Source organism: Labrus mixtus, chromosome 21 (genome assembly GCF_963584025.1).
Source record: "Labrus mixtus chromosome 21, fLabMix1.1, whole genome shotgun sequence".
NCBI lineage: Eukaryota > Metazoa > Chordata > Actinopteri > Labriformes > Labridae > Labrus > Labrus mixtus.
In genome coordinates, this window is record NC_083632.1 from 14,902,906 (window position 1) to 14,929,499 (window position 26,594).

The 26,594-nt window shown below is 42.9% G+C and overlaps 1 protein-coding gene across 1 annotated transcript in view; it reads right to left on the reverse strand.

The window, feature by feature from the left end:
• dnah9 (dynein, axonemal, heavy chain 9) overlaps positions 1–26,594 on the reverse strand; it is a 179,177-nt gene that overhangs the window by 142,079 nt on the left and 10,504 nt on the right. Inside the window, exons 12-29 of the mRNA XM_061027577.1 lie at positions 23,957–24,083; positions 23,398–23,544; positions 20,392–20,500; positions 17,744–17,985; positions 16,779–16,914; positions 15,749–15,945; positions 15,394–15,656; positions 14,967–15,128; positions 12,766–12,988; positions 12,389–12,555; positions 8,084–8,227; positions 7,782–7,941; positions 6,609–6,764; positions 4,571–4,703; positions 3,821–4,098; positions 2,071–2,201; positions 1,860–1,986; positions 1,251–1,403 (exon numbers count right to left, since the gene is read on the reverse strand). Coding sequence (XP_060883560.1) covers positions 1,251–1,403; positions 1,860–1,986; positions 2,071–2,201; positions 3,821–4,098; positions 4,571–4,703; positions 6,609–6,764; positions 7,782–7,941; positions 8,084–8,227; positions 12,389–12,555; positions 12,766–12,988; positions 14,967–15,128; positions 15,394–15,656; positions 15,749–15,945; positions 16,779–16,914; positions 17,744–17,985; positions 20,392–20,500; positions 23,398–23,544; positions 23,957–24,083 — 3,055 coding nt within the window. The remainder of the gene's footprint in view (positions 1–1,250; positions 1,404–1,859; positions 1,987–2,070; positions 2,202–3,820; positions 4,099–4,570; positions 4,704–6,608; positions 6,765–7,781; positions 7,942–8,083; positions 8,228–12,388; positions 12,556–12,765; positions 12,989–14,966; positions 15,129–15,393; positions 15,657–15,748; positions 15,946–16,778; positions 16,915–17,743; positions 17,986–20,391; positions 20,501–23,397; positions 23,545–23,956; positions 24,084–26,594) is intronic.

A 26,594-nucleotide genomic window follows, 5' to 3' on the forward strand; every position in this document is an offset into this window, starting at 1 on the left:
CTGCAGCAGGGTGGTGCAGTGGTTACAGTGAGGAGGTTCCTGGTTTGAATCCCGGTCTGACAGGAGCCTCTCTGTGTGGGGTTTGCATGTTCTCCCCGTGCATGCGTGGGTTCTCTCCAGGTACTCCGTCTTCCTCCCACAGTCCAAAGACATGCTCGTTAGGTAAACTGGAGACTCTAAATTGTCCGTAGGTGTGAATGTGAGTGTGGCTGGTTATTTATCTCTATATGTCAGCCCTGTGATTGACTAGTGACCAGTCCAGGAGGTAACCCCGCCTCTCGTCCAATGACAGCTGGCATTGGCTCCAGCCCCCGCGACCCCGAATGGGAAACGCGGTATAGATAATTGATACAAAATTGTGGTTTTCATGCACTGATTCAGCTCACTGAATTATTGCAACCAATTGTTGTTCTCCTTTTATTCATGTGTTCTGTTTCCTGCCTGTTGTCGTCTTTCTGTTTGTTTTTCTTCTTGTCTGTTGCTGCACATCATGTGTTAAGAGTTAAACAAAGTTTAAATTAAAAAAGAGAATGAAAATAGAGTTTCCTTCAGGATTAATTAAGTGCTATCTCATCTTGTTTTATGATATATTCATACGATAGTTGATAAACATGAGATAGCAATGAGAGTATTTTCCATCAGTAGATTTATGTTTTACATTTCTCACTCGTGGTGTAACATATCTGGACCAAACATGATGATCACTCAACTTTCATGAAGAATGTGTCTTCAGAAATCCTGAATTTTGTCTTTTTGGAAAACAGAAAAGTGGTAATATCTCGTTTTTTCAGCCTCTCCTTTAAGGTATTCATCATCTTAGCACTTTTCCAGTTACAGTGTGGATGTTCTTTAGATTTGTTAACTCTTAACTGTTTGATTAACACAAAACACCCGCAGTAGGTGTTTTGAAGGTGTAAAGTCATTTCTCTTGTGACATAAAAAAAACATCAATGGGATACACAAGTATTCAATTACTGATTGTTAATTGCACTTCATCGTTTTCAGGACGGTACGACGGCAAATCAATGAATTCCTTTCATGGTTGTTTGTAAATAACCTTTCAAGCGATGTAATAAACTCCTCTCCTTCACTACAAGCCTGACAAAATACATTTTATTTTAAGATATAAAAATTGGAAAAAAGGGATAAACTGAAATGTAAGGCGTTCTCTCCAGACGGAAATGAAAGTGATTCTCATCCACACTGTGGAGGCACTCAGATTTCTTGGCTGACAGGTGTTAAAATGTTACCTGTCCGGTGCAGTCGCAGGTCTGATTAAAGGAGACGTACTCCTCCTCTTTGCTGTACATGCCCAGACCGATCTTAGAAGGATTCCCCTCTTCATCTGCTTCAAATCTCATCTTGGCCATGTTGTCAAACAGCTTAGACAGATGCTTCTGGACCTGAGCAAACACACACACACACACACGCACACACACAGCTGCATTAACGCTCAGCTCATAGTCTGACTGGGCCTTTCTCTGCTGCTTGTGCAAATAAATAACAATTCATTACTGTTTTTTGAATCATTTATAGAAGGGCAGGACCCGTGTTCTGCAGCACGCCGGCTAACTTCCTCTTAGGGAGATTTAGTGGCAAGTTGTGCTTAACTGTGATTTATTTCTTCAAGGTGGAAATGCATGAGACAATATCCTGATGCAGGCTGCAAAATAATGAGCCACAGTGCCCCTGTGTGGACACTGCAGGTATAACAAGAGTCCACACCTTAAGAGCTAAATGATGCAATTTTATCAAACTGTTAAAAGCAACTTGCAGAAAGTTTTTTTTGTACATGGTGGAAAGAGCTTTTCTAACTCATTAAATCATCACACCCCTCAGGCAAAAATTAGAGGAGACACCTGGTGTGGGTTGGTCCCGTTAGACAGGATGTCCAGCAGATCAGCGGAAGAGATGAAGTAAAACCTCGGGAAGGCCAGACGCTTGGTGTCCAGATACTCTGCCAAAGCTTTTTCACACAGAGAGAGCCTGCAGATAAACACACAGTCAGTGAAATCCCAGTAGAAAAGGCCCTGATAACACACTAAAGAAGAAGAAACAGGGACCTCTCACCTGCTCTGGATGTCCTCCAGTTTACCAAAAAGGCCGGGTTTATTCGTGGCCTCCACCACGTTGGGTGTTTGATGCACGGCGTTTGCCAGCTCTTTGAAATCAGCATCAATCCCCTCGAAGCGCCTCGAGTCCTGCGAAAGATTCCACAAGGGAGCCCGGCCAGCAGATTAAGGGTCCCAGAAGAGAGAGGAGAGAATCAGCCGTTTAATAGCAAACATCTGGGTTTAAGCACAGTTAGATCATCGCGGGAGCAATTAAAAAGTGAAGTAATCTCAGCTCCTAAACTGAGAGAGCGAGCCAATTAATGCCGTCTTAATTAACAGCTATGAGAGTCAAGCTATCTGGGTTCATATGGCAACGACAAGGGCACAGGGGAAGACCTGCACGCATAAGAGCGCTCAGTTATATAGCTGTAGAGCTAGTATCAACTCTGTGTGAGTTCACCTAAATAATACAACTAGGGTTAGAAAAAAAAAGTCATTTAAATTGTATTTTTACATTTTAATATTTCTTTAAATAAATATTTTCTTCTGTTCATAGCTGGATGAGAAGGAGCAGCTACACCAGACTCCAGAGAAAAGATCAGGACATTGACAGACAACGCATGTATTGTAAAGTATCTTACACAATCCCCTTCAACCAATCAAAACCTTGCATCCTGATAAGCATTGCAGCAGAAGTGTTTGAATCAGATACACAGAAAGCTGAGAGACCGTGGTGAGAGAAAAAAGCAAATCTTAGAACAGTAGCTTCACATGAGAAATGTAGACGATGAATACAGCAATTTGAAGAACAAAAAAGTCCCTCTGATGATAACCAATGATAAATATGGTCAAAACATTTTGATAGTTTTCAGTAAGAGTCTGCTTTCACCTGGACGTTAGGACATTTGGAGCAGACTTTTTTATTATATAGACGTTTTTATTTTTAATAGATGAAAGGTATGTATACCTGTATATAAGGGTATGAAGGTCGGCAAAGAGCTGCTGCAGGGAGATCTCTGCCTCTCTATAGAAGCGTGCTCTGTTAAGTGCCATGTGCTATAATGGTTATGGGGAATAGGGGGCGCACTAGAGTGGTAAAATTTGTTGTTACGGCTGTGCTGGTATGTCGAGAAGTGTTCCAGTAAAAGCTTGTATTTTCGTTGTATGGTAGTTATTGTTCTAACATCGGTAGCAGACGATGGTTCAGATCCATCGACCTGTGGGTTATGAGCCCAGAGGTCTAACTTGGGAGTTTACCAGAGCACCCCATAAATGTTATCAATCAGTCATTTTTCTCGAAACCACGTTCCTGAAACCACACCAAAGAGTTGCAGAGAAGGATTAAAACAAGTGCAAAAAAATGCTCTTTAAAGTTGAATCCAAAAGACTTCTCGAGTTGGTTGGGGTCGTTAGTATGCTCATGAGTGTTGTTGTTTTCATGAACTTGAACAAAGTCCAGCTTTCTTTTGGATACATTTTTTTACAGAGAATTTCTGAATTCTGTGAATTTTGATGCTCTTAATCCGTGTATTTATAATCTATGGAGATGAAGAAACCTCTGTGAATAATTTTGTTCTCAATAAAAGACATTTTTAACAATGTGGGAACCCTTTCAAGAAAAACAATCAGAGCAGCGAGAAACGACCTGAGCTAATGTAAGAACTTAAATATCAATTCATAAATCAAATCAGTGCACAGATTTGGTGGCAGCATCAGATCTGATGATAAGCATTTTGTCTCAACAGTATAAAAACAACGATTCTAACCTCCGGCAGCTGTGAGCGGATGTCCACCGAGCCGATGAAGATACTCTCCAGGTGAGTCCACGTCCGCTGCACCTCGAACCAGATGGAGATGACAGAGTCGGCCACGGACAGCTTGCTCTGCCAAGACGACACCTCATCCAGGAAGTGGGCGATGTACTTGGATGACATGAGGTTCTGCAGCTGAACCTGGTTGTCCTCCAGCGTCTCGATCAGCTCCTCGTCTGAGCGCAGCAGAGGAATCCCGGTCCTGTGGTGAGGCTCGTACTGGAACTGCATGCCTACACCAGTCCAAAAACTCTTCAATAAGTCATATACATAGACTGTCTATAAGAACGCTCAATAATTTACAAAATGAAGATCATTATTCTACAATGTGAAGTGTTCATATAGAGCTGGGTCTCAAGCTTTTTCTTAACTCTGCAGATCAAATGGATTTTGGAAGTTTGTTCCACCACCAGGGGGCTGTTACAACTGTTACAAATGACAGATTTTCTTTGTTCCTTTTTCAGAGAACATGTGTTATTAATTTCTGTCAGGACCTAAAGACAATTTCAACCAAAATCTTAAAAAGTGGATCTGGAGAGAATTACCAACCCTGCCTTTAAGCTACTTCCTCTTACCTTCTGCTACTTAAAAAAAGGAGGGCAATAAGCGGCTATTTTCACTTCTATTATACAGTCTTCGATCATAAGCTAAAATGAGAGTCCATCCATAGCTGTTAGCACCTGGTTGTGCTACTGGTTCCTGTACCTGTCCAGGTGGAGTTGAGCTCAGAGAGGACTTTCTCCATCCCCATCTCTTTCACAGCTTTATCCACGATGCCTCTGACCTCCTCCTCAAAGCAGTGCAGGTTCAGCTGCAGCAGGTCGGCCAAGGTCGTCTCCTGCTCAAAGGAAACCTTTTAAGTACTCTGGTCTCAATTGAAATAACCTACATCTTATTATAATACGATGATATCTGTGACACATTGCCGCTGGCGTCCTGCTGTTTTCAGTTTAGTGTCATTAATGAGAAGCAGCAGAAACCGGTTATTATAATCAAAATGTGGCGCTGCACAGACAGAGACTTTGCACTCGCTGTTTCAATCAAACTTTCATCTCAAGCAGGAAAAGTCAGTGCTTCTTCCGTTATGACACTTTAGCCACCTGCTGCCAAAGAGGATCTCTGCAGCAGTAACACTCACTGCCTGCAGGTGGAAGTCTCACAGTGAACCTCTTGACCACACAGCCATATGTCAGCGATATAAGGTACTATTATTTATTATTTACTATAATTTATTTTTGGGCGTTTTCCCTAAACTGGAGACAGGAGAGTGGACAGAGTAGGAAACCAGGGAGGGAGAGAGAGTGAGAGTGAAAGAGAGAGAGAGAGAGAGAGAGAGAGAGTGGGGAATGAAATGCGGGAAAGGAGCGAGAGGCCGGACTTAAACCTGGGCCGCCCGCTTGGAGGACTAGAGTCGGCGTACATGGGGTGCAACTTAACCGCTAGGCCATCTGCACCCCTGCAAATGCTATCTTAAGAAAAATACTGTTTTATTTAATTTATTGTAATATTTAATTTTATTTAATTTTAATGTATTTATGTTCTCAAACAAGATAAGTATCAATCATCACCACAAACTTCTGTTGTTATCAAATACCATCAAACTTCAGTTAAAAGGCCAGGCCAAAACCAACAATATCAACAAACCATTTGTTCTCTCCCTCTCACCTTTTCTGGTCTCAGCAATTTGCGCTCAGGGAGGAAGCGGGGGATTTAGAGGAGGCAGGTGGGAGAGACGGGGCAGGCAGGCAGACACACAAACACACAAACACTGTGGGCCGCGGCGTTGTGAGGTGCTCGTTCTTTTGTCGTTAAATTGTTCCCTGTTGCTTTCTCTCTGTTCCAGGTTTGTTCTGGTTTTCCCCCCATGCATGTTCAGATTGCTGGGTTTTGTTATTTCAGAGAAATACCGGAGAGACCGGTAGTCCTATTTTTGTTTGTTTTTGTTTCTGTAGAAACGTTTTGTTATGAGGTAGTTTAGGGGGAGGTGCTGAGAGCAACGGCCCATTGCGTGGTTGGCTCGGAACTTTCCCGTTTTTTATTCTGTTTAGCCGGATCTCCAGTCCTTTTGTTTGTTTGTTTCTTAAATTAGATCATTTCCTGATGGGGAAGGAGTTTGTTTAAATAAAGCTTGGGGTTTAACAATTCAATACATTGTGTGGCGTCCATTTTTATGTGTCTCCTCTTTCTGAGTCATTCTTGGTTAACCTTAAGGCGTGTTAAGTTTATGTTCAATATCTATGCAAGAGTATAGAGATAAAAAGTAGTCATTTGTTTTATTTTTCAGGCAGACCATCATTTAACGGTCGGTGGGTTATAAAGGAATAAACCGGCAGAAGCTCTAACTGTCTTAGTCTGAAGCAGCTGCTGCTCTGATCTGCTTCCTGCAGGTGACACGTGTTAGCATATCAGCGAGTTTAGGGTACATTATACGCGAGTTCACTAAGGCCAATTTAGTCTTTGTAATAACTTTTTGTTCAAACTGAACAGCTGCAGCAGAACAAAGAGTACAAATAAGTCCAGTGAGGCTACAGACTGAGCTGGGGAAGAAAATAAGAAATTAATTGGAGGAAATGGCAGCTTGTGTATGAGCTCTTTAAGTTTTCTGTTAAATCTCTGGCACGTTATTAAAACCAACGCTTGTTTTAAAAAGAAAAGATGTAGGGCTCATAATTCACCCATTGTTATTAACAGAACTTCATCTGTAGTGTGATTTTAGTTCTTATCTGTAGAATAAACAGGAGACCTGGTCCATGGTGAAGCGGACTCCTGTGGCAGCCATCAGCTGGTGCCAGTGTCGGGCTCGTATGGCTGGGTTCTGGAGCTCCGCCACGGCCCGCAGAGAGATCAGGAGGTTCTTTACTCTGCTGTCCAAACCTGTGAAGGCGTCCCAGGCTCTGACCTATCAGACACAAAGACCGGGAGTCAGAACAACATTCTCTGACAGAGACAGGGTGAGCTCAGAGCTTTAAATTAAAAGAGTCCAGTCAAGATGTCCGTTTAGCTTCTCAGTAATCCAGGTCATGGAGCATCGAAGCTTGATCCGGGATCAGGTTGCCTTCGGATCTTGAATAATCAACATAATGGCGATATTTATGTGGTATCATTTGTTTACAAATTGTTCTAAGAGAAAAAATGAACATCACATTAGAGAAAGATGAACAGGACCTTAGAAAGAAAGCAGGCCCTGAAACCTGAACCCTGCTTTCACGTCAGGACCGAGTATACTTGACCCCCAAGTCCGGTTCATTTGATCAGTGTTAACACAAACGTACCGTACTCATGCTGGTACTCAGGTACTGTACTCGAGTCCGCATGAAGAGGTCGAACGCAACCGTGCTCGAACAAGGAAGTGGACCGCTGTATGATGGAATTCTAAACGGCTCATGACGCTTCAAAACCGTCTTATCTCGGCCCGTTTCATCCTCTGAACTGCACGATAGATGTGGAAGTAGGAAGAGGGTCGTTGTTGGCGTTTCAGAAATAACAAAAACATCCGACAGTTAGCGGATTCAGCTTGCTAGTGGTTGCCATGGTTGCTTCTTTCTCTTTCTACTTCTTGGCGGATTTACAAACTAACTACGTGCATACTGCCACCTGCTGTATCAGTAGATACTGCTGAGTGTGTACATAGTCAAGTGTACTCAGGTACGGAACTATGTTACTAATGTGAACGCAGACCAGCTGTGAGAGCAATCGTGCTCAGACACGGTACAAGACAATCCTGCCTGATGTGAAAAAGCTCTTTCATACAGTCCTAGAATCTAATCACCTTCATTAGCTGCTTAGCTTACATGCTATTGCATATTTTATTTTTTTTCTCTTAATTGTAACAAGAGAAAAGGAAAGCAGGATTAGAACTCACTGATGGGTTCAGAAAGTAAGGCGATGTTTCTGCCGTTTGAACCGCCTCCCTCACCTCTTTATCAAGCCCTCGTATATCTTTGGAGAATCGTTTGCACTCCAGCTCCATGTCCTCCACGTGGATCTCCCTCCAGGGCGTCGTCCTCCATGCCGCCATGCATGACTCCACGACTGTGATCATGTCCCACAGCTCTTTCAGTAGGCCCACCTCACGCCTCAGGGATGAAGGAGGGGGGAGAAAGTGAAATCAACCACACTGACTCTGAATGTTAAAAAGCCTCTCTGCTATCACGGCTCATTAGTTTTGAATTTGGCACTAGCTCCGGGTATTTTTTCCTTTCCTACTTTGGGCCTTACCTGCATTGTCGGAGCTGCTTGTACTCAGAGACGGTGACCTCGAACAGACTGGCAGACTCCACCAGGGAGGCCATCACCGCCTCCCGCTCCGTGATCTGCCGGTGGAACGCGTCCAACATCTGGTAGGGGCTCCTGCTGTCAAACCTGAGCCCACACAGGCACCATCACACACATTTACTCAGCGCAGTGTAAATCAGGCTGTGTTTGGGTAATGAAGGGCTGCAGGTTTGCCAAGCCTGACTTGGCTGCAGCGGCGTCTCTGGTGCTAACTGCACACTGTGACAATTAACAATGACTTCCATGACATTAATGGGAAAATAATCACCAGGTTATTAAGAGACCAATTACACACATAACTAATCTGACAATTAGACGTTATGACGAAGCATCTCCACCTATGAATTAATTATCCCTTTGTTAAGATTCAATTAGCCCTGTCGGATGTGAGATAACTCTTTCTCTAACATCAAGAGAGGAGGCAGAGAGGTGACGCTTGTATCTCTTCAAAGGGACTCGCTCAGGGAACAGCGTTTCCTTTAATGAACCCAGAACAAGTCAATCAAACGGTAACACTTTATTTCAACCTCTCCCATGCAATATCTGATTCAGCCAAACTATTTAAAAGTTTCTCATAGCACACAATAAAAGAATCAGAAGAAGACAAACGATTTACCCTATAGCATTGCTGCTGTCTGATGCCTTTTCGCATTGCATACTCTTCTTGTTGATCTGTCTTAGATTATTTGATACTTTTTTCATCTTAAAAGTTGGCTACCAATACACCAGCACACACGCTCTGTCATCACCGCGGGTGCAGCAGCCACCATCACACACTGCGTGCGACCTGTTAGCTCAATAACTACAACGAAGACTGTGCATGATATATACTTTTACTGGAACTCTTGTTCGACACATAGTACAGCGAGCAGCAGCCACCATCACGCACTGCGTGCGACCTGACATGATTAAAAATTCATCCCCATTCATGGTGTATTGAAAGCTGGTTGCATGCTGAGCTGGGGAAGACAGCGACACAGAGCAGGCTGGCTGCCCTGCTTATGTTCAGTGTATAAACCTCGTGGGGTGCTCTTCTGATTGAAACGAGTGACCGAGTGACCAGCGGAGTCGAGCAGAGATCTCGAGGTCTGTACTTCACAACTTTCCCTGCAGGCTGAGAGCTCGACTACCGTACTAATGCTAGTAGGTGCGCAAACTCCACAAAGTGAAAACAGACTAAACTAAAAGAGCGACACAGCTGCACAGAATCTGACCATTGTAGACTTTGCTGAACGCGATAGAAATCGTCACGCTTAACCTTTTTTTTTTATCTTTCTGAGAGACCTTCAAAAACAGATTGCGTCCTATATTCCTGATTTTACATTATAGGTTTAACTCAAGGGGTGACATTGAAAGTTTGCAGTATTGTTGTCTTATACATCAAGAACTACAAAGCTTTGTTTACCTATTTACCAACAGTTGTAACTTGTCCCTGGAAACATTTAAAACTGGTTAAAAATGATATAGCGGAGCAGATATAGCAGAGAGGTCTGATATTTATGACAGATATTAGATTAATTCAGAGTATTCTCAGTTTATTTTTACAGAACTTTTAATGCAGAAAATTTCAGTTTTGAAAATGGTCTCACCTGACTTTCTGAAAACTTAAAACTTGTGGACAATGTTTAATATTTAATACTCAATAACTAAAGTACATTTTGTAATTAAGAAGCCCTCTGAGTACATCAGGAAAAGGTCACTGTATGTATGAGCCATCATGTCAGTAATCATCATTACCGTAAAATCTGAAATATATTCACACAGGTATATAAGGCACAGTCTGATTTGGGGGGTTTAAACTGTCTTCCTGCATGTTGATTTCTATCGAGTTCAGCAAAGTCAACAACGGTCAGTTTCTGTGCAGCTGTGTCGCTCTTTTAGCACCGTGTGTTTTCCCTTTGAGGAGTTTGCTCTCGTACTAGCTACAGTACGGTAGTTGAGCTGAGGAGTCTTTCAATCAAACCAGCACCACACAAGCTTTATTTGCTGACCAGTAAACCACCGTTTGCTTTAAATCCACCATGATGACCTCATGACGGAGACAGGATGGGAAAAAGTGGCGCTGTCAGCGTCGCTATTTTTCCAACCACATATTGCAATACACAATGAATGGGAGTGGATTTTCATTTGCGTCACGTCGTGTGCGGTTTGTGATGGTGAGGGCTGTACTCGTGGTAATGGCGGTGCACGTCTCAGTATTTTAAATCGCCATAAAGGAAGCAGCCAACTTTCCAGATGAAAGATTAGGTATCAGAAGTAATTCTTATACACCGGGTTATCTTTTCTATAAAATCTATCGCTCCTCATCTAAAAGATCTATCTATCAGGCTTGGATCAAATAAAAGACGCTGACTGACAATATGACAATATTTTCTTAGAAAATATGTCTTTGGATAAATCATCTGTAAGTGTATCTTGAAGTATTAAATTATAGTTTCATTACTTATATCTCTTAATCTCAGAGAACAAATGAGAAGTTTGGCTGTGAACACAAAGCTTGTTCAGCTTTTAGTCAGTTTCTTTGTTCTTCTTCTCCATTTAAATGTTCTTACTTTATGTATGCGGTCTCTCATAACTTTTTGCTCCTTTGTGAATAAAACCAACGAGACCACTTGATCTATTTAAAGACGGATGATTCTCCAGAACTGATCACTTTATCCCTCTAAGGCTTCCTTTAAAGCATCTCAGTCAGGCCTCTTGTCTTAAAACACTCCTTTGAATGTTAGATATGATAATCTTTCTTCTCTCTAGAGAGGGACACACGTTGAGGGGGTAAAAGAGGAACAAGCCGACTGTAAGAGGGTTAGCTTCGTCCTGTTGTCTGGCTCTCTGTCAGATCAATTTCTACATCTTCTAGGATAAGACTTTAGACCTGACGTACATACTGACAGAGATGGCTTTCATGTAGTTATAGACACTGTAAAAGGCTTTCATTCTCCACAACCCACTAATACACATTTATAGTCCTTTAAAACATCCGACAACAACCCAGCAGTGTGGTAGTCTTTGTAACTGAAACCCTCAGTCGACAATTATCAACCGTTTAGTAGCATCAAATTCTTTTCTCAATTTCATGGTCAAGGTTCAACTATTCTGACCTTTGAGCATAATTATGCTCTCCCTTAAAATGTTCGTCTAAGAAACGTTGTCTTTTATTCTTTCATTGCAAAAATAAATGTTTGTACTGAACATTAACCTTCGTGCATCCATCACCTGAATCTTTTTGCACATAATCGCACGCTCACTGTCTACACTCCGTCCGTTCAATATTGAATTCTTTGCTCTGTGAATTTCAGTTTTCCCTCGCAAGCAATACGACATCTAGTGCTTCTGTACTGAAGGTGGACAAACTGAAGTCTGTAGCTTTGTATTGACGAGCTGTTGACTCAAATCACAACACTCAGAGGCTCATCAAGAAAAGGCTCGCGGTGAGCGGAATGAAGTTTTTTCTCCGGTGTTGACACAGGTCAAAAGTCAACATTTCAATCCAGTTGCTGATATTATTCATACACCGATATATATATATATATATATATATATATCACTGTGTAAATAAACAACTAACAAGCTCTGTAGAGAGAAAAGAGAGTCTCAGTGCCTTGATCGGTAAAAACGGCTGCAGTGTCGATCGCGGGCAGTTAGGAAACTCTAACAGGAAACAATAGAATCAAACTCATTTTGTCGCTGGCTGTCAGAAGAGACTGGTTGTTGCCACTTTCATGTGTGCTGGACTGTGGTTATATTTTATAGTACGTGCACGCCTCTTCTCAAAGCTTACATGCTCTGGACTCTGTGTTTCACGGCGCTCTGAGGTTCATCACTAATTCTAAATCCCTCCCTCTGTCTGCACGTGTCGGATGGACTTCTTTGTCCACACTCAGACTGGCCAGGACACTCTTGAAAAAGAGATATTTAATCTCAACAAGTTTCTTTCCTGGTTAAATAAAAAATAAAAAAATGCACTTTCAAATTGTTGTTCTTTTGACCACCTACCATTAAACCTGAACTCCTCCCGTTAAATTGGGTGCATTTAATAAACACGCCAGCTTTCAAAATAGAGAAAATATTCCCAAAATACAAAATGTAGGCAGCAGTTAAATAGACACAAAGCAAATCTAGACGAGCTAATTGGTTGTAATTAAAGGAAAAACATTTGGCTGCTGATTAACTTCAAAAACAATAACATGTTTCCGTAGTGTTTATTCATGATCATTTTGGGGGTAATAAAAGTAAACTGATATTTTTTACCTGAAGGGCCCGTTGCTGCGGAAGTGCTCCCTGAAGGTGTGCTGCTCCACGTCGAAGGACGCACACTTTCTCCTCAGGTTTGTGACCTCGATGGCCTGAAGAGGAGCCACCTGCTGTTTGACTAGGACGGCCTGCTTCCTCACATTGTTCCACTTCTCTGGCAGCTCCTGCAGACAGACAAACAGATAAACAGATAGATGTAGACAGAGGGAGATTCAGGCAAGGAGTGACAGGTGATGGATTGGGAGGATGAAGAGCACAGAACAGATACGGGAGATCAAGAGACACAAAGAAAAAGTAAGACAAATAGCTCTGTATCTGCTGAAAGAGAAGTCGCTGGTTAATATAATCTGAGGTGAATAAACATGAGTCCAAACCTCCAGCTGTTTGTAGACTACGTCAGGCAGCTCCTGCTCGTACACCTTCAGCAGAGTGATAGTTTGCTGAAGAGGCTCAAACATGGCATCTGTTGTACTTTGTCTTTCCTTAACAGCCAGCAGGTCACCCATGACCCCCACCAGGCCACCGTAGTCGCCCTCCTCCACCCGCTGGCTCAGGCCGGCCTCAGCCACTCTTATAAACTGCTCCAGATCGGACAGGCTGCAGACGCACAGTAGGACAGGATCATTAAAAGTACATTTGATTTGTAGATTAACCTTGATCAAGAACAGTCAGGCGTCATGGGGGACGTGACTCCGCCTCTGAAACCAGATGTGTAATGTCTTCTGCTCCTTTGAGGAGCATTTTGTTGAGTCTAAGAAATAATGATGTCATCAACCTCAAAGAGACAGTTTTCCTTACAGCTAGATAAGGAGGAGTTTGTTGCTCTTTAGTTTAAGCGTACGCTAAAGGAGGATTACTGTTGGGTCTCAAAATGGGAAAATAATGAAAATTGACTTTTTAATTACAAGAAGAAGAATTTAATGATCCTAAAAGTCATTTAAACGTATCGCTTGTAAGTTCCCCAACTCCTGGAAAGCAACATTAATGGTATCTAAAAGAGAAATCAACAAAACTGCTTTAATTTACACATTAGTACGGCAGTCTGATTGGTGTACTTTGGCGCCCAAAAAAGGTCTCCAAGTGTAAACTGCACATTGTAAAACATAATGGAGATCAGCGTAAGTTCAAGCAGGAAGACTGGTTATATTCTCTCACACATTTAATTAATTTCTTCATTCAACTTAGCCCCTCCCTCTCTTCCTCGGCCTCCATCTCCCTGCTCTGGTGATCAGCTGATTTGGGGCGTTTACTCTTTCAGTCATAATCCATCCTGACTCTGCCACAGCCTCTCTCAGCCAATCATCCTGCCGCAGTCACATTTTAAAACTTGTTCTCTCTCTTCCTCAGTCAGTTTGTCATTTCAGTGTGATCTCTGCGACCCTCCTCCGCCACCAGTCACCTCCAGTCCAGCTCAGCAGACTTCAGATACAGCCTCAGAAACCCACTCCTGTATCTTCTATTACCTCCACCACCAGGGTCTAGACTCCATCGGGGGGGTATCACAACCACCACCAGGGTCTAGACTCCATCAGAGGGGGTATCACAACCACCACCAGGGTCTAGACTCCATCAGGGGGGGTATCACAACCACCACCAGAGACTAGAATCCTTCGGGGGGGGGGGGGGGGGGGGGGGGGGGGGGTGTCACAACCACCACCAGAGACTAGAATCCTTCGGGGGGGTATCACAACCACCACCAGAGTCTAGAATCCTTCGGTGGGGTATCACAACCACCACCAGAGTCTAGAATCCTTCGGGGGGGGGGGGGGGGGGGGGGGGGGGTATCACAACCACCACCAGAGACTAGAATCCTTCGGGGGGGTATCACAACCACCACCAGAGTCTAGAATCCTTCGGGGGGGTATCACAACCACCACCAGAGTCTAGAATCCTTCGGGGGGTATCCTATCCTGCTGTCAGCCTCATTACCCCTCCGAGTACATGAAGTCGTCATGACGGAGTCTAATCTTCAAAGACTTAGCACATTTATTTTCTACATTGTTAAATGAATAACTGTTCATTATTGAAGTCTCTGCTGATTGAAGTGCTGTTGTGCTTCTCCCACTACCCCCCATGTTGACAAAAGAGGTTCTGCACAAATCTGACACTGCTAGCATCTAGAGCATGTTGTTAGCTAACTGTTAGCATGTGGAGTATGTGTATGTGTATTCAACTGTTACCATGACGACTATAGGCAAGGGCTAAATGTCACCATCGGAGAGGCTCATTTATTAAATGCTAGTTGAGATCGGTTTGTAAGGTTCCAAACTTATTAAGCTAACTTGAAGATGGACAACGAAAGAGACGACTTTTTAGTGACTGATAGATTTATTGATTTATTTCTATCAAACTGAGACATAACTTGGCTTGGTTTAAAGCAAGCTAAGTCAATATCTCATAATAGAGTCGATAATTTCAATAAGATAATTGTTATTTCCCTTTTGAAGCAGGCTGTAAACCATTTATACAGCAAAAGAAAAAACTCACTTAAGTTGCTAGAAATCTAAAGGTTGCTAACATTAGCCACACAGCTTATTTTGATTATAGTGTATTATAGTGTGATAAATGACTTCACCTGTTGGTAACGTGGTCGATGAGATGCTGTTTGAACATGAAGCTCCACTTTTTGATAGTGTTGAGCAGGCAGCTCTTCATGCTCCGACCGTCCACCCTCATCCACCCGTGGAACACATGAACCGGCTCCAGAGCCTGGACCTCCTCGAAGATCTTCTCATACCTGCAGATTAAAGGAAACAACAGATTTCACTCAGGTACGAAGAGGAACCTGCACTTTAAATCTTTCTTTAACCCTGAGACGCCTACTATAGATACAAGTCCTACCTAGTTAATATAGTTTTAATAAAAGATGGATGAAGACAGGACGATGTAAAAAATCTGATATCAAAAGGTCAAGCTTAAAACATCATAAAAAGGAATTGCTAAGAAGTACGGCACCACTCAAAAACTCAATATTTTGGGTTGTAATTTGGTGCTTTACTCACCCGTCGACCTGCTGTCTGAAGTGATCCAGCGTGGGCGGGCTCTCTGAGACGCCGTCTTCAGGGTAACCCTCTGTCTCCTGGCTGCTGAGGACGTGTCCATACAGCAGGAACTGACGCATAAAGCCTTTCCTGTCGTCGACGTACAGGTAGCTGTAACGCTCCAGAGAGTTTCTAAACTCACAGCACGTCGCCATGATGCCCTGCACGCGCTCCATGAGGAGCTGCCGCATGTCAGCCAGATCAGCCATGTCCTCCATGTCAGCCTGAGGGGAGATTTTTATATTTCTCAGATATTCAGCGTGTAAAAAATGACAGATGATTGATGTTGTTTTTTTTTTTTTTGCTGCATCAGTACCTGGTAATGAGGGAAGGGGCTGTGCTGGGCGAGGCGTGGAACCAGTGAGGAGATCCTGAACACGTCGTTGATGAGACTCTCAACCAGGTCTAACAAACTGTCTCTGGATCCAAACTCCAGAGAGGGAGTGAACACCATGTCAGGAACCTTCAGGTCCAGCTGAGCCTCAAACAGAGGAGCTATAGCTGATCTCTGGTCTGGAAACCCAAAGAGAAATGGTATTAATAATTAAAAAATGCACAGAAAACTATGAAAAATAAGGGGCGTTGGTGGACAAGTGGTTAGTGTACCGAGGCTGTAGTCCTTACAGCGTGCGGCCACGGTTCAAATCCGACCTGTGGCTCCTTTCCTGCATATCATTCTACACTCTCTCAGTCCCTGATTTCCGAATCTATCCACTGTCCTATCTCTTAAATAAAGGCATAAAAAGCCAAAAAATAAATCTTTACACAACTATGCTAAATAAACATATGGGTTTATCATTTGATTGTTGCAGAAAAACAAAGAAAGGAAGGAAAGGGAAGAGCAAAAGCAATAGAGCTCGAATAAAACAGCTGCTCTCTGGACCCTTTAGAATAAATAAAAATTATAAATTACTGTGACCTGGACAAGTCGTAGAGGAGGAAGATGAAAAACTAGCAGAAGAAAATGTAAAATGAGGGGAAGACGATGCAGACTGGCAACAATCTGCTACAATTTGAAACACGTCCCAGTTAGTCTAAACTGGTTGACAAAACTCCTGCCAGCTTCACGTCCTGACCTAATTCAAACTGACATCCAATACAGGCAAACAACCAACGGACATCAAACCCCCTGAGGATGGTGCTAAGAAGACGTCCAAGTTGGTGCTGGCAAGAGGAGGATGTCTCTTGTTCTCTGAGGAAGAAGCCCAGCTGAATACTTGGATACAACATGCAGCGTTGGCAGAAACAGTCTGGCTTTGAGACATCAGTAGTAGCACCATCGTTTTACCACAAATCAACAAAGTAGTAAATAATAGTGTAATTACAACTGTTCATGATTGTTGTACCTGTGTTGTCGAGGAAGAACTTGAGCGAGCACTCGACACTGTTGAAGAACCCATCGATGATCATGTCGTCGATGAACTCCACGTAGGCCTTCCACTCGTCAGAGGTCGGCTCGGCTCTAAACAGATCCAGGTTACTCTAAGGCGAGGTGCAGAGAGACACAAACATTGAATCAGCATTTCTACTGCATTTAAAAATGATGTGAAACCTGTGACTCCACAATAACCCTGCAGAGTGATGAAATGTGAGTGAAAGTCAATCATCTGTGAGGACTCTATTCCAGCGCCCTAATGTGAAGTTTTGCCTGTTATGAAGCAATTTTTCTCTGTATCTCTAGAATCTATACAACCTAAAATACATGTACATGTAAGTTTACAACAAACTACAAACCTGATCAAAGGATTAAAGATATATACACAAATCATCCGATACCGATAGTCACTAGACATGCTTATACCGGCCGATATAATTAGTCATGCTCTACTTTTTATTCTAGATCGATTCAAACAGGATTTCAAATAGGATGCGTTGAGCACCGGGCTTGCTGAGGGGTAGGGCACAGAGCAGCGGGGGGGGGTGGCGGCGGCGGCACCCTTGACAAATCACGTCTATCATCTGCAAGTTGCTTTGCGACCGAAACGATAGCCGGGAAAGATGCTACGCTTTGGGGACGTTTAGGCTCGTCCAGGTGCTACAGCTCTATACAACCGCTTACAGGTGAATTTCCAGCTGAGTAAGGAACAATTTGAGAGCCTGTAGGGGAGAAGTGCGCCACAACTAATGAGAAATAAGGGACAAACCTCAGGTAGCCGATCACTCTGCCGATCACTCTACATTAATTCTACCATCACACAGACGCTACGCTCAGCTCGGCTCAGATACTCTCTCGCGTCGCGTAACATTCAAATAATCAATGCGGCCCCTTCAGGCAGCTGAGCTGGAAATCTCTTTTCAAGGCATCAGTCACCTTAAGCAGAAAGTGGATCTTCTCTCCAGAGGACCGGATCAGACCGTAGAACCGGTCCAGCCTCTCTGTTCGGTCCTCCAGACTGAGCAGCGCCTCCTTTTTACCCTCCTTCCTGTCAAACATGGGGGTGGCCCAGGACTTCATGCAGCTCTGGATCTCCTCCACGTTGTCCTTGATCCTCTGCAGTCGAGTCTCCAGGTCACAGACGGAGTCCCGCACTTGTTGGATGTACGGCCAAACACCTGCAGGGGAGAATGTGCGTCAGAGATGAGGGGTTGAGGATTAAAAGGAGAGAGAATAACTGAAAGAATGAAGCTAGAAGAGGAGTGTGTGAGTGTGTGACAGGATAACCTGAAAATGTTCAATGTCCTTCGTAGGGTCTATAATGGAGACATTTGCTAACATTCAAACAGCTTATTGGCACCAAGTGAAATACTTTCCGACTTGTACATTATATTTTTCTTGAAAAAACCTAACCCTATCCCTTGTGAAGCACATTTTTCTACATTTGTAATATATTTCAAAATGTAGAAAAATATGCAGTTCATTTGTCTTCTTGTGTAATAACTCCTTAAACATATTTTTCTAATTGTAAAGACAATTAGGGCAGTAGCCCCTCCCCCAGGTGGGTGACACTCCCACAGCTAGGTGTTTGTTCTGCCCTCTGAGTCTGCCTTCTCATCGTAAACAATAGGACATGGAGCGAGAAAGCCCGAGACACCCAAGCCCTTCCAGAGAGGGGGCGTGGTCAGACACAGCTCATTTACATTTAAAGGTACAGACACAGAAACAGCCTGTTCTGAGCAGGGCTGAAATAGAGGGGTTTATAGGCATGATCAAATACAGGATTAGAGTGGATTTAGAACAAGAAACTTCACACACATGTTTTGAGGAGCTCTGAGACTTAAGTTGTTGAAAAGGAGGAGGATATGTGACCTTTAAAACATGAACATCAAAATTTGTGACAATGCATACAGTAGTTGTTGTGAATTTCCATTTATAGCTACAAATACATCTAGAGAGCACAAAAAAGCTTCCATAAGTTTAGCAGGATACAAACACACACTTTATAAGGCAGCTGAAAATGCTTCATATTTTCTGAGTGTTCGGCAGAGGAACTGTGAGTTTATTCCCACAGACAGTAAAATGCATCGACCTGTGCCTGTAGTAAACACTCCTCTCATTCCAGCTTTGTTCTGCTGGGAATCCGGGAGTGGGCCTGCTAGCAGGGTGTCAGCAGAGCTTATCAATGATTGAACACCTCTGCTGCTCTTATTCTATGTTCTTTAAAATGCAGAGCCTCTCTGTTGACGCCACATGTCAGAGCAACAGAGCAGCTCTGCTCCAGAAATGACAGAGAGGAAGAGAAACACCAGGAGGAGGATTCAGGGAGCAGTTTTTCTACTACAACCTGTGAATATTTCACACAAATAAACAAGCCCTGCACTACATGGGTTTGTAGTTTATTAAAGCCAATACCATTTATTAATAATAATAATAATAATAAAGAAAACACATATGTGTGAAGAAAGCTTTTGCTGCTTTAGGCATAACCAGTTATTGTTTCCTAAAGTCTATTTAAATTGCATGAAACTGTGTGTTGGTGTCAGCATTTGCCGTCGTCGTGCTGTCATTTGCCACCGCTAGCTGCCGGGGCCACTAGCGCTGACCGCCGGGGCCGCTGCGACACAAGACCGGCTTGTTGTCAGCAACCGTCTCGCGGCTATATTGCTATATTGCTGGCCGCCGCCGGCCGCTGCCAACTCAGCAGCAGAGACATAAGGCCTGCCTGTCGCCGGCGGTGAGGATGAGGAGCCGGGGCCGGCTCGAGCTGGGGTGGACTGGTAGTGTCGGTGTTCTCACTGTTTGCCTATGGACACAGACATAGAGTCTGTTTTCTGCCAGGAATTTCCAAGATCAATTCTGGAAGAAATCTCGGAATCAGTTGAGGAAATGGCCTCATCTGTTGAAGTAAATATGTCTGTAAATGTTTTTATTACTATATTTCTACTGCTATACTGTATATTTTGGAGAAAATGTAATGATAGAATTTCCCTCTGGGATTAATAAAGTATTTCTGATTCTGAAATCGAGGACCTTAGTGGGAGTGGCCTGCAGTGCTGTGCATTCTGGGATATGGTGTCTTTCATCCACATGAGCCACAAAGACACTTTCTGCCTTTTCTCAGTCAAGAAGGCACCAACTTCAAAATGTATTTCACATTTCTACTACATATATGACCCAATGTCAATACAGATTCATGTTTCAACGGGTGAAGTATCCCTTTAAAAGTGCGTCTTATACATTGGATTTCATGGTAAATGATCTGCTTGACCCTGTGTCTCGAAAGCCAATTAACGTTTAGACTTTGCCGACATCCTGGAATGCATCAGAAATTATCCAATTTAAAAAAAGGTAAATTGGACACCGGTAGTCTAGCGGTTAGTGTGTGCACCTCCTATGTACGGAGGCTATAGTCCTTCAAGTAGGCGGCCCGGGTTTGAATCCAACCCGTGGCTCCATTCCCAGCGTGTCGTTCCCCACTCTCTCTCTCTCTTTCCGATTTCCAACTCTATCCACTGTCCTATCACTACAAAAATAAAGGCATAAAAGCCTTAAAAACAAAGGGGAAAGTTAAAACATGGCACCTTCACTGTTCCAGTTCAGACTCTCCTCGGCCTGCTTGAGCTGAGCGTTGATGTCCCTGAGCTGGCCCTGAACCAGAGGTTTCTCCACAGAGAGCACAGAGAGTATCACCTGCAGACACACACACACACACACACACACACAGAGAAGAAATAAAAGAAAACGTGATGAAGTTTCAGCCCACATTAAGAGCGTGCAGAAATACCATTTTAATTAAATATTGTTCGATGTGTGGCCACTGAAAGCCCAGAGCGTCAAACAGGATGTCGTCCTCATTAAAGCCCCCATTGCACGATCATTCCATGTTGCGGTGACTTAATTGGACTTGAACTTTTTGCTACCTGAAGCAGTGAAAAGCTGTGTTTTTAAAAAGTAATCATCTGGTTGAGTCAGCGGTGATTCGTGTGGGTGAGCTGTCCTCTGTGAGGCTGAGTTAATTACAGCTCTGATTGCTCTCACATTGTTTAATACCACATTATTGAAATTGCCATTTTGCCCACATGCTCAGTTCCCATTAAGAGCAACAATGGAGTTATGTTTTCGAAAGTGTGTGAGGAAGAGAGAAGCATATTTATGTACTAGTGTTGTATTGCTCGAAATCTGTCTTGGTCTCAAGACCGGTCTCCAGCAGGTCTTGGTCTCGTCTCAGAATCGAAAGCATTTTGATTCGGTCTTGTCTCGGTCTAAGACTGGGTGGACTCCAGATTTTAAATCAAGACCGGTCAAGACCACCACTGATCGGCTATTTTTCCATGTCATTACTGTGAACTTCTCTCATTGTATGCTTTTAAGAGGAAGTTAAATGACTTGGAGGCGGAAACATCTGGCTGTAGATTTTCTTCCTTGTGGATGATATTTGACAATTGCTTTTCAGATTTGTTATTTGTGTCTTTTAATGTCTTGTGTATTTTTGTATTTAAATGCTTGGCTGCTCGTTGTCCATGTGAAACTCTGTTAATGTGTTGCTGCCTGTCTTGGCCAGGACACTATTGAAAAAGAGATTTTTAATCTCAATGAGTTTCATTCCTGGTCAAATAAAGGTTAAATAAAAAAATAAAAAATAAAACAAATTAGAAGGAAAACACATCCCTTAATGTATTTGTCTTGCCTCGGTCTCACCCCGCCTTGGTCTTGGTCTTGGCTCAGTCTCGATCCTAAATGTCTTGGTCTTGTCTCGGTCTCGCCTTGCCTTGGTCTTGGCCTTTACTCGGTCTCGATCCCTAAATGTCTTGGTCTTGTCTTGGTTAGTGTGGTCTTGACTACATAACTACATAATTTAAAACGAAGAATGAAGTAAATAAATACACTACACATGCCCATCCTAAGTAGCTTTTCCTGAGAATAAAACTCAAAGTGTTATCTTTCTGCATGCAAAGACTGTCATTAAGTGTAACAATAAGTGCCGTAAATTTTACATACTGAAGTAGCATGAGACAGAAAGAGAATCTTAGCCTTGAAAAAACCCTCACAGGGCTGTGATGCTTTTTAAAAAAACCTGTAAACAAAACATGTTTACCACTAGCAAGACAAAAAATGCAAAAGATGCCCTGAGGCAGGTGCTGCAGGCAAGTTAGTGTGGCAATCCAGCCATTAACATTTTAGATATTTTGTAAACAAATGCAAATTTTAACAAGGTAAAAGCTGGAAATGACCCCAAGGGTGCTACTAAACACTGGGTGATAAAAACTCTTATGATACATCCTCTAAGCACCATGGTTTTGAGAGCAATGGTCAAAGAGGATCTAACCTTTCTATTAAAATTGTAGCAGTTACTTTAAAGTCATTGTTGCACTTTGAACAGCAATTAGGAACAACCTTCTGGCAGCACTGCTCTGTTGAGACCCAGGCTGCCCTGCGCTGCTGCCTACATGTATTTAGTTTGAATGTGAACAATGTTGATTGTTGTTTTTCTGTGGCTGCTGCATGGGTGAAGAGCCCAAGACAAATTTCTCACTTTGCGGGACAAATAAAGTTAATCTTGAATCTTGAATTACGGACAGGACTGCAGGAGCGTTGTGTCGCGGAACAGGAACCTGCTTCTTCCATTATAGGATGCTCTTCCTCTCATTAGGAGAAATGGCCAATTAAACATGTGGGAAATCGCTTCAGGTTGCGTGCAGTGTGTAATGGTGGCGTCTGCACTAATGATCGTGGTTGGTCAGTATTTTAATCTGGTTTATTGGTCGCACCAGTGTATAAGAAGCAGCATACTTTTCAGATGAAAAAATAGGTATTAAATGTGGATCCTTAACATCAGATTTTACGGTACATCTAATAGGGATCCTATGTGAATAAATACAAAAATAATAAGGTTGTGTTTATGTATGGAAGATGGGACAAAACCTTATTTACTCTGAAGCAGACAAAGAGCCCAATCATATCCTTAAATACCAAAACCATCTGGCCCGTGTTTTAGTTTCAGCATCAGTGATACAAAAAGGCTCTGTACTCAGAGCAGCACCAGCACGATCCTGCAGAGACAGAGCTACCGTAATGTAGAAGGAAATCATGTTGATTCTTCTGATGATTTTAAAATATATATTTTAATTGTTTTGTTCACCTGGTGAGTAAATTTCATCATCAGCACAATGTTTATGTAGGTTGAAAAACATTTCCACTTCCTCTGCAGACAGATGTTATAAGACAAAGCGATGGACTTATGAGAACTTTCTTGATGCTTAAAGATACAGTATGTAGATTCCACCACCAGGGGGATCTCCATCAAAACAATAGCAAAAGATGACGCTACTCCCCAGGTACCCCCCTCACACTTCTGTATGCAATGGTTTTTGATGTAACATCCAGAGTTTCTACGGCAACGATAATCATTCTGTCTGTCATGGCGGCCGCCTCGACAAGACACGCCCCGTTACTACTATAAAATTCTGGATTTCGCTGGCTTTGATAACTGTTGAAAATATTAGAGGTAATGTAAAGAACTTGTATTTACGGCCACAGCAGCCGAAAGTGGTCATGTTGCATGTTGTTGTAGCACCATCTAAACCCACCTTGTTGTATCTGCCCACGGTGAGCTCCAGGTTGGACACATACTGCCACAGCTGCCCCCTGGTGGTGTAGATCTGCAGTGCAGTTTCAGGGATGGCCTCGGTCTGTCTGGCCTCCAAATACTTCACTTCCCTCAGCACGGACGCCAGCTAAGAAGAGGTGGACGGGGAAATAAGAAACACTGGCAGACATTCCTAAACTTTTACAAGCAGAACATCTAATTTAGTTTAATTTAATAGTGTTTGCCAACATTTTACAACTCTAAACACTGATGTCTTTGTCACTGACAGGTTTTGAATGTGTGTCTGATTGCAGCAGAAGTCGTTTCTTGATGACCCTGATGAAGACCACAAGCCAAAACAAGTCGGTCTAAGAAAGTTAATAAAGTCAATCTTCATACTACTTGAAGACTACTGTTATTGGAGCTTTTTGACCTTCAGCTTGCCAGAAAACGCTCCAGCGCTTCTTCAATACTTCATCAAAATAATAAGTCACTTCCTGTCCACGGCACTGACAAGTGTGGCTAGCTGTTTTGGATCAGAATTTTCTACATGCAAGAACCTGCGTATTGAAGTTGACGGAGATCAGCTGAGTATCGGGGTCTCTGCTGATTAACGGCAGGCTGAGGTTGAACTGAGATCTCTCGCCCACGCTCTCTGTCCAGGTCTCGTACAGGCTGCTGGAGTATCTGGAACAGCAAATATAAAGAACACAATCTGCCATCACACTCAGACTAAAGTTATTATCACAGAAAAACAATTTGTGCCTCTTCCCTCCAGGGTCTAACATTGTTTCATAGTCCCATTAAAAGGGCTGGGGCTTTTATTTCACGAGTCCACAGGCGTGAAAACATTATGGAAATTAACATAAGCAAGAAAACAAGCAGCTAAAAAGGCATATGATTGAGCCATTTTCCCAATCCTCCGAGGCTGTAAACAGGATGAGAGGCGTGATTGGCTCGTCCATATCAAGCAGACAATAAGGGCAGGGGGAGAGCAGCACTGAAGGAGGCTGAGGAGTGGGCATGGGGGGGGGGGGGTTATATGAGAATAAACGCTGATTCATCTGGCTGGGAACAGAGAATATGTCAGGCTCTGTACAGCTATATCAATCTGTAAATAGCCAGGATTATGATGAGAACTTCAGTGCGCACTGTGTGCTCCTTATTGGATTTCTGCTGTGAGCTTCATTTCCTGATAGTGGCACCGCAGACGCAGAGGCAATCAAAAGCCTCGGTCATGGCCATAAATCACGGCGCATTTTGTCTGTGGGGGTAATGAGTGAGCACGCCCGTCCCGTTCCTGACTGGAATATGTAGAATAATGGCGGCGTTCATCGGAGGCAGCGGCGACGATTATTACAGCATAACAAGGGCTCTAATTTCTGATGGGAGTAAATTGAGGGCAAAGAACCGCTGTTGTTCATCATTCCATTACTCCGGGGGCATAAAAGGAAGGAGGGATGTGAAGTGTGGGAAGCATAAAGAATCTGCTTCTGTCGGAGTGTGAGCGTAAGTTTGTGCACAGTCATTTTTAAGACTTGTTCAAAAACTCCTGGGTTTACAACACATGCTTTTATTTGTGTGGGGACTTACGCTGACTTCACCAACTCACTTTCTACCTTTAAATGGATTTAACTTCTCTTTTTCAACCTGGGTTCTATTTTCACATATTTTGGGGTCTAAACCTGTAGATTACTTTTGCTCCTGACAACACTACAGAAAGGATCTCTTCAGAGAAAGAGTAGGATTAGCCATCGTTTTGTTATCTTTAAAGCTACCAGACTCCATTCACAAACAGTACCATAAAATCTGGAATATAAATCACACCGGTCTATAAGATGCAGTCTGTTTATCTTCCTGCGTGATGATTTCCACTGCGCTAGTCTCCAAACAGAAATTTCTGTGCAGCTCTTTTAGTTCTGTCTGTTTTGACTTTGTGGAGTTTGCACTCCTACTAGCTACAGTACAGTAGTTGTGCTCTGAGCCTAAGGTACAAGGTCAAAGTACCGACAGCCTGCGAGTCGCGCTGACCACCTCCGCTGGTCGCTCGTTGACTTTAATTGAGACTTTCAATCAAACCAGCTTTTTTTCTGAACAGTACCTAACAGTACTGTCTCTAACAGTACGCACCATTGTGACCTCATGACGGAGAAAAGATGTTAAAAAGTGGCCCAGCCTCGTCAGGGTCGCTATGTTTCCCAGCACAGCAGTTACAAATTTATTGAGCTGGATCTGAATTAGCAATTTTTAAAAAGCCACAAAATAACACGAGCACAACCTGACTGGTGACGTCAGCTGTAGACCGGCACAGTGATTGTATTTGTGAATGGAGTCGGGTGTCTTTGAAGAGAGTTATGTAACCAGCTGTGTCTGAAAGGGATCCTTTCTGTAATGTCGTCAGACACTTGGAATAAAAATCGGAGCCTATCAGACCCTAGGTTTGAAGGACTCGTGTGAGATTTTCCCTGAATCCTGAAAACGTCTTGACAGGATGCGTTTTTGTACACAGAACCCAGAAAATCAAAAATTTAGGATTTAAATCAAATACTAAAAGGAAAAAGCTGATTCAACACTGATCTAAACTAATCCCATATTGTAACAATTAATAAAAGAATAACTTCAGTGGTATTTTAATGTTCTTGTATCCATTAAGTGGCCGTGTGGTGAACTAAAAGAAACAAAACGTTGGCTCGCTGCGGGATTTTCTTCTTCTTTGTGCTTCATCTTCTAAAGAACAGGAAACAAATCCTCTTTGTCTTTTTCTCTCTTTGACTCAAATAATTGAATTTGATTCCCTATGAACAGCGTTTTTCCTCCCGTGATACGTTATCTCGCAGGTTTTGATGCTGGTTGTGGTCTTAAAGGCCATTTCTCACTCTGCATCAGTGAACAGCAGCGGAGCATATGGGATTATGGGAGACCTGTGAAATAATCTGCTGCGCTGCCACAGTAATGAGAACATAAATCATGCCCGGAGCTGCGTGTCTACATGCAATTCCACAGGGGGCCGCTTCATAAATGTTATTCAGTCAACTAACAGAAACACTAAATGTTCAGTTTGAAAACGGTGCTGGTGTGAATTACAGGAAAGAAACATGTCAGAGACGCGGCTGATACCTGATTCATGTCGGTGTTTGTGGTATTAACAGCTCAATAAGGATGAATTTTACTTTCTGTCTATTCTGTTTAATCTTCCTC